Below are 8,434 nucleotides of genomic sequence, written 5' to 3'. Positions count from 1 at the left end.
ATTAACAGTCATCGGATCGAACTTCGGAATTGGGACGGACCCATCAGCACTCGGGTCTGGCCCTAACACTCTCGGAGTTGTCGTGCCCCGAAACAAATGGTCCCTCAAGTTATCGGGCATCGGAGGACGAACAATCTCGCTATCAGCAGTAATCTTGGTCGATCGACCACTATCCTCAGTCTATCGACCAAGGTGCGCGATTCAGGAAGGTTGCTGTAACCCGCATATCGATCGATCGGCCAAGGTGTATCGATCGATCGATCGATATATCCGTAGACGCCTTTTTCTTTGAATTATTCGTTTCAGCTTTCTTTTGACTCGGATCTGCCTCATTCTTTTCAACAGCATCCTCGACCATGGCAGGCCCCTCCAGCGTGGACCCACTTCTCAATGTGATGGCGTTTAGGGTCTCCTTTTGGTCGGTTTGAGTCGGTAAGTGTCCCGAAGCTCGAGAGGTACTCTTACTAGCCAATTGAGCAATTTGGCTCTCTAGTAGCTTCATCCCGGCCTCTCTTGCTTGGGACTCCTTCATCAATAAGTTCTTGAACTCAGCAAAATCAGAACTATGGGATTGTTGTTGCTGATGCGGCACATAAGGAGGTTTTTGATATTGTTGTTGCTTTTGATGAGGGGGCACATAGGGTTCTTCTTTGCGGAGGTGGAGTTGGATTTAGGACATTCGGCTACTCCACCTCAGGTTTGGATGAACATTAGGCTCATAGTAGGTGTTTGTCTGCCTATAATGTTGAAAGGCAAAGACAAGACTCAAAGGGACTAGGACAATTCTTCAAACGTGTCCCTCGGCTCCACACCTTTCACAGGACGAAAGGACCGTCGACACAAACATTTACTTGATACATCCCACCTTTAGAAGCTCCTCCCAATTCATATTTGTCAAATCTTGCAGTGAGAGCTTCAAGTGCGAAAGAACAGAGGAAGATTCAACGGACTCTCCACTTTGGTTCCTCCGGAATTCCCATACTCGGCCTTGTGGGTGGCTAGATCGTCGATGATCTTCCACCCCTTGGTCTCTCCCAAGTTCTCAAAGAATCGGTCATTGGCTGCAGCATCCAAAATAGCCCACTGATCGTCATACAGCCCATTATAGAAATGATTACACAAGCTCCATTTTTTGAAACCATGGTGCGGTATGGTTCGCACCAGCTTCTTAAATCGGACCCATGCCTCGTGGAAGTTCTCATCCGGCCCTTGTTTGAAACTCGTGATTTGGGCTCTAATAGCAATCGTCTTTGAAGCAGAAAAGTACTTCTTGTAGAATGCCAATGCCAAGGAATTCCAGTCGGTGATCCCATGAGCGGCTCGGTCCAGATCTCTATACCACTCCCTTGCAGCATCACGAAGGGAGAAGATAAACATGGTCTCCTTGATCTGGTCTTGGGTCACACCGGCTGGTGGGGGTATGGAACAGCAGTAGTCAATAAACGTCTCCATATGCTTAGCTGCATCTTCATTTGCAGCTCCCCCGAACTGGTTTCTCTCAACCATATTGATGTATGAAGGCTTTGGTTCGAACTTCCTGGCATCTCCTGGTAATTCGAACCCCTTATATAAGTTTCGGTTGTCGGCTCAGAATGGCCAGCTATACTCGCTTCCTCAGCCATGACTGGAATTTCTGGAGAAGTGACTGTCTCGGCTGAAGAGGTGGAAACGGGTGACGACTGTGGGTCTTCCTCGAACAGCTCGTTCTCGTGATAGCTTGACAGAGTACTCAGCTCTTCCTCTGTCGGTAATACCCTTTGTGATCGTCTCAACTCGCGCAAAGATTTCTCTATCTCAGGATCGAATGGTACTAGTTCACCGCCCTGTGACCTGCGCATAAGAAGAAACTACAAAAAGAATATAAGAAAAGTTTAAGGAACAAAAGTTCCTTAAACTAAGAAAGACTAAAAAAAACAACTAAAAATTAGAACTATTGCCTCCCCGGCAACGGCGCCAAAATTTGATACCCGTCGTTGTGAGTACCAAAAATAAGATTTATAATTTCCTATTAAGACTAACCTAGGCTAGTGGTAACAGGGTCGAACCACAAGGAGGCAGACGTAATTTCTAGCTGTCTAATTATAGTCTAAGGTAACGATTGTGGGGGTTGAGTTGGTTTGGTTTATAAGTAAGAATAAATAAAGACAGTAAACTAAAAAGACGGCTTAAACAGATAAAGAAGGGGTACTAGGATGGTCGGTTCATTAAAGCTTCTACAAGCAAAGATACTAAGTCGGTCTGAATCAAAAATACAAGTGAGGCGGGAAACAAGAGGTCCTCTCGGTCCACTCTTAACAAATAGCATCTTTCGATCTCGCTATAGGTCCCTAATATCACTAATACTGACTCTCGTCCTGAAAAGTGACTAACGGTCTAAACTATACCTATCTTTCGATCTCAGCACAGTTTAGTCATCTTAATTGGTGATCAAACAACTTTCCCTATCTTTCGATCTAATGGGTCAGTCATAAATTAAGCATCTAACTGGTCGCATGCATTCGATTCGTTAAATACAACATTAAAATCAATTAAAACGAAAGGTAACCTCATGAGGTCAGTCGATCGACTGACACGCGAATTCAGTCCAATTTCATACTATGCCGCCTACGCCATAATTCACCTACATCCTAGCACAAACTATTTAGCTACTCATGGTGAGGGTGATAACAACAATAATACTAAGGCATAAAATTACTGAATTCATGATTAATGCGGTAAGATAAACAAATAACATAAAACGATAAATTGGCTTTAGGGATACTAACTAGCAATTCTATATCTATGAACAATAATAAAGCAATAAATGAAATAGGAACAGAATAATACCGAACGAAATTGCGAGGAAGAAAGATCCGAAAACCGATTTTGTATAGAACGAAATTAAGAACCCTAAATTACTGATTATTGAACTAGTAAAACTGAATGACAAAAAACTTCGATGTAAAAACTGAGTTCCAAACTTGATGTTCTAGGTTACGTTATATAGCAACTAACGTAACTTTATTTCCTAAACCTAACATAACTTTGGGCTTCAAGATTCACGGTCTTTTAATTCTCGTCTGGAATAGCAATTGGGTCGATCGATCGCTAAAACAGTCGATCGGTCTTCATTAAACAAGAGCTTCGGAACCGATGGTTGGTCGATCGACGATGGCGGTGGTCGATCGACTGCTTGAGCTGCTACTTGACTTCTATAAACTCGTGGACTTGTCTTTTGGGCCTTGAATTGGCACCAAGCTCGTTCCTCGGGTGAATACTTCACGTCATATGCAATGCAGGATACTCGGGGACGGATTTAGCTCGATTTCCGCTGGATTTTTCACATTTCTGCAATAATGTACAAAATATGGAAGTAGACGGAAATAGGGAGAAATGTAGCATAAACTACATGAATGAGCTCTGAAATGCATGTAAAATGGGATGTAAAACATCATATAAAAGACACGCATCACCCGTCTTGGGATCCGACCTTTACTTACCTCTTTACTAAGAGTAGTTTGTGAAGTTATAAATATTGTTTTGGTTGGTAGCTTTTGACGACGAGTTTGAAACCGAACCAGTTGTGATGCAACAAATGTGCTTCTGCTAGGGGTAGAATAAGGTGAGCATAATTGCGATGCACCAAATACGCTCCTTGTAGGAGTAGATTGCGACGCATTAAACTCGATCCTTGTAGGGGTACATTGCGACACACCAAACTGGCTCCTCGTAAGGGTACATTGCGACGCACCAAACTGGCTCCTCATAGGGGTACATTGCGATGCACCAAACTGGCTCCTCGTAGGGGGTACATTGTATTGCACCAAACTGTCTTGTAGGACTAGATTGCGATTCACCAAACTCGCTACATGTTGTATTTAAATGATTGCTCTCATTAGTGGTGCATGAGTTCGCAACTTCAGTTTTTTTCTGCAATTAGAAAAATTATGAAGTTATTGAGAGGGTTATGCATAAAAGCCGAGTACACGATTTAATATAACAATGAATAACAATTACTCTATTAATAACCTTTTTATTCTTTTTAGCATCGTGAGTTTTACTGCCTCTTGGTACCCTCCCAGATTTTCTTCTGTCAACAGGGTCCTGCAGACGACCATCCCTCGGTGCTGCGTTTCTCTTCATATGTCTAGTGTTGCATTCATTAGGCTGTAGCCTTCTATGACCTTATACCCTAGAAAAAACACCGTCAGGAACATAAGCGTCTATAGTTTCAACACCAACAATCCCCTCGAACTCCTTAATTAATTTAGAAGACAGTCTGTCGTATGTTGCATAAGTTTCATCGTCTCGCAGTGCTAGTGTGGAAATGTAGTGGTTCCTTAAAGTCACCTCCAACGACTTCTTCGCACGAGCTGAGGCTTTCGGATTATAGTACCCAGTTTTGACTGTCTCGTATTCTCTAACCAAGTCATTTCGCCATCGATCAAGTATATACTTCTCCGGAATCACCTTCACATCTTCGATAACCATGCATGTAATAATATGTCGATAGAGTATACCCTTGAACTCAAATAACTTACATGAGCACTTGAGCAGTCTCACACTTCTGTCAATATCAACCAAATAGTTCTTCGACTTACCAAATGAAGCCACTTTTTTATCTTCAACGTTAAATGTCGTATGATACCCAATTCTTCTTGGCGGATCAGCGTTGGTATAAATTAACCCAATTACCTCGTCACGTACCAACTTATATATTTTCTTAGTGTACTACTTATGGAAAACCTGCTCAACAAATAAGTTGCACTCAATCTTATACGGTTTCTCTGTGTAACTGTGATTGTTCGCGGTCTCCTCCTCCACTTTCAATTTCAAGGCTTCTTCAACTTTCTTTGCAAACTGCCTTAAGGTAGTCCTCCCATTGACATAAGTTTTGAAAAACCGGTTCTGTTGCTCACTCCTATGCGTCGACGACATCCCAGCACAAAATATTCCACGCCAATATGCGGGGATCCAACTCTCTCTGATCAAGTACGACTCCGTCACCCACGAAGATTTTTGAATACCATATTTACGAACCATTTCCTTCCATGCTATCTCAAAATCATGCACATCCAAATTGTCGTGAACTGCTAAATTCAGGTCACTTGAGATATCGTTCCAAAGTGGATGTTTTCCCATATTTTTACTAGCATTTTTCAGTATGTGCCAAAGGCAGAGCCTGTGGTGAGTGTTGGGGAAGATTTTTTTAATTGCATTAACAATTGCTCTTTTCTGGTCTGTCAATATAACTGATGAAGCTCTACCCATGCATTTTAAAAACTTCGCAAAAACCCAGTCAAAACTTTCTACATAATCGCGCGTAACCAAAGCACAAGCAAAAACAACTGAATTCTCATGTTGATTCACCCCTATGAAGGGGGAAAAAGGCATGCGATACTTGTAACACCATGATTTATTCTATCAGATTAATGATATATGATGCGTGTCTTTTATATAAGGTTTTCACCTCATTTTTACACGCATTTCTGTGCTTTTTATGTAGCATCTGGCTACAAATACCCCCGAATATTCTACTTTGGTCCGTTATTTGTAATTTGCAGGAATTGGCCGAAGAGGAGCTAAATCGAGCCTTAATTGTCCCAATTGTATGCATTCATGGAAAATAAGGAGCCGGAGCTTGGAAATCTAACACTTGGAAGACGCGTGAGCTGAGTTCGGGAAGCAATTCAAGTCCTAACGTGCCTATATAGCTCGATCGAGTGGTTCACTATTCGATCGAATGCTTTATGAACTCAAGACCGGTCGATCGACCAGTTTATGGAGCCAATCGAGGAGTTTATGCAAGGGGTGCTCGATCGAATGGTTTATAACCACTCGATCGAGTGGTTTGGTGATGATTTGCTCGATCGAGTAGATTACTTCTACTCGATCGAATGGTTTCTTGTGTTTTAGTCAAATTCCGCCTAAATTATTTATGGGCTTTTGTAATTAGTCCATAGATTAGGTTTGAGAACGGATTTTAGTATAAGGCGAGGGGGAACTACGTGACTTCTTTTTCTGCTCTCACGTTGGTTTTTACTCTAGTTCTTGTTACTGTTCTTTGGATTTTGGATTTTGCCCTTCTTTTACTCTTTACTACTCGGATTTGGAACGCGATTGGTATTATCATTCTACTTTTATTCCTAATTTTATTCATTGCTTTAATCCCTTCTTCCCTTTAATTGTTATCATAGTTGTTTTATTGGAATCCTTTTTAGTTTTATCACCATGTCTAGTTTTAATTATCAATTCGTCATTATCGATAATTCATTGGTTATGAGTAGCTAATTGTCCTATGCTAAGACTATAGGGGATCCGTAATATGAAGGGAGAGTAATCGATTTATTAGGTTAATGCTTTAATCTTGTCTTTGTTGTTTAAATGCTACAATTAATTGTAATTGCCTAATTGAGTCGCTTAGATTAGACCTTTAATTCTTAGTGATCCTTGACCTGGACCGAAAGGTTGGGAAAGGTAGACTAGTAGCGAACAATATAGTATTGCAGTGAGGGCGAAAGTTAAGCTGTTTACACTTTAGGGTGAATTAAGGGCCGAAAGGTGACGTTCGCTACCCCTTAGACCGCATTTGCATTGACTTGGGACCTAGATTACTCGACCGGATGATTATGGTGAACCGTTTGTCTTAGCTATTCTTCTCTATCTGTTATTTCCTTCCTTTTATTTCTCTTCTCCTTGCTCTCTTTAGTTTAGAAATCACATTTTATAAACCCCCAATTTGGTTACTTGACGAACTTAGATTTAGCTGACATTTTCCAACCTCTCTGTGGATTCGACCCGACTTCCCTAGCTATATTAGTTAGAGCCAGTTGGTTATTTTTAACAGGTACGCGATAGCCGTGTCAAATTTTGGCGCCGTTGCCGGGGAGGTGGCGCAAACTTGTTGCTTTAATTAAGTTTGTCCCTCGTCTCAGGGAATTCATTCCTTGAGACTGATCTCATTTCTGCAAAGTTTTGATTAGTTTGCAGGTTAGTTGTTGCTTTGAAAGTTTATTTGCCAAGATGCCTACGATTACGGAGCATAAAGAGCCATGTGGTAGATGTGGCACGGAAGGGCATGACCCTATCTTATGCATGGAAAGTGTTGACCGCGTTCTTGCCTACCAGAAATACAAGCAGGGAGTTCCTTTCTCCCAGCTGTATGAAGAACTCAAGAATGATTCTACCCCTTCTACGCCAGTACCACAACCGGTCTCTCCTTCTGCAAGAGAAGAAATTGCCAAATTAAAGTCCATTATGATGAGTATGTCAAATATGTCACGGCAATCTGAAACGGTTATATCGGAACTGAAAGAACAAGTCGCGCAGTTAACACTCGCGGCAGACCAAGCCAAGCTTCTTCCAATTTGCGATCCAGTCAGTGCAATGAATTTTCAAAATGACCTTACTCATGAAGAAGACGAGGTTTTGATAGCTGACGATAACTCGGATGATGATTTAGACGAGTTTTTGAAGGAAATACTCGCTGCGTGTGCTGTAAACACTCGATCGAGTGACCTCTCTACTCGATCGAGCAGTTTAACTCACCCTACCACTCGATCGAGTGAAAATAGTGGTCGATCGAGAAGTGCAGAATTCAATGTTGGTCGATCGAGTAACAGTCTCACTCGATCGAGTAACTATGCTAAAGAAATCACTCGATCGAGTGATAAACATGGTCGATCGAGTGAAACAGAAAAGGCAATTGGTCGATCGACTGATAAAAGTACTCGATCCAGTACTTTAAGTGGCGGGGATCCTAATTTACTATCTAATACCGCCACCGTGTCATCTTCCCCTGCTGTGGAGACGTCGCGCATTGATAAGGGTAAAGAAAAAGTTGCGAGGCCACTCATCGCTACCAGGGTACCCTTCCCAAGTCGTCTGAAGGACGCAAAAATCGAAAGCGACGGTAAGTTTGTGGACGTCGTGAAGAACCTCCGGTAACTGTCCCCTTTTCCGAACTTGTTACTCAGGTACCCACTTACGCTAAGTTTATGAAGGATATTGTGACGCGTAAGAGAAATTTGAGTGAATTTGAGACGATTTCATTTATGGAAGAGTCTAGTAATTTGCTGTTGAATAAGGCCCCTCCAAAAATGAAAGACCCGGGCAGCTTTTCTATTACCTGTGTCATAGGCAATATGGTTATTGATAAGGCCCTTTGTGATTTAGGTGCCAGTGTCAGTGTCATGCCCCTTCCTGTCTGCAAGAAACTAAAGATGAGTCATTTCAAAGTGACTAACATTACCCTACAGATGGCTGATAGATCTGTTAGGAGGCCCTTAGGTGTCTTAGAGGACGTGCCCGTGAAAATAGGCAAGCTCTACATCCCAGTGGATTTCATTGTTTTGGATATAGCTGAGGACACTCGGACCCAAATTATCTTAGGAAGACCATTCCTTTGTACAGCTGGGGCTGTTATTGATGTCAGACAAGGGCGTCTGACTCTTGC

The 8,434-nt window shown here is 42.1% G+C and overlaps 1 protein-coding gene across 1 annotated transcript; it reads right to left on the bottom strand.

Moving 5' to 3' along the window:
* Nucleotides 1-4,710: 4,710 nt before the first annotated feature.
* On the bottom strand, nt 4,711-5,373 carry LOC141628774 (protein FAR1-RELATED SEQUENCE 5-like). Its single transcript, XM_074441867.1, has one exon. The coding sequence runs from the start codon at nt 5,371-5,373 to the stop codon at nt 4,711-4,713; it is 663 nt and encodes a 220-aa protein (XP_074297968.1).
* Nucleotides 5,374-8,434: the final 3,061 nt, after the last annotated feature.

The sequence above is a fragment of the Silene latifolia genome, chromosome Y (assembly GCF_048544455.1).
Source record: "Silene latifolia isolate original U9 population chromosome Y, ASM4854445v1, whole genome shotgun sequence".
In the NCBI taxonomy this organism is placed as follows: domain Eukaryota; kingdom Viridiplantae; phylum Streptophyta; class Magnoliopsida; order Caryophyllales; family Caryophyllaceae; genus Silene; species Silene latifolia.
Note: the sequence above shows the minus strand (reverse complement) of the source record. Positions and strands in the feature narration are given on the sequence as shown.

Bases quoted from the DNA above. Each gene is read 5' to 3' on its own strand.
- LOC141628774 (XM_074441867.1), bottom strand. From the start codon at position 5,373: ATGCCTTTTTCCCCCTTCATAGGGGTGAATCAACATGAGAATTCAGTT.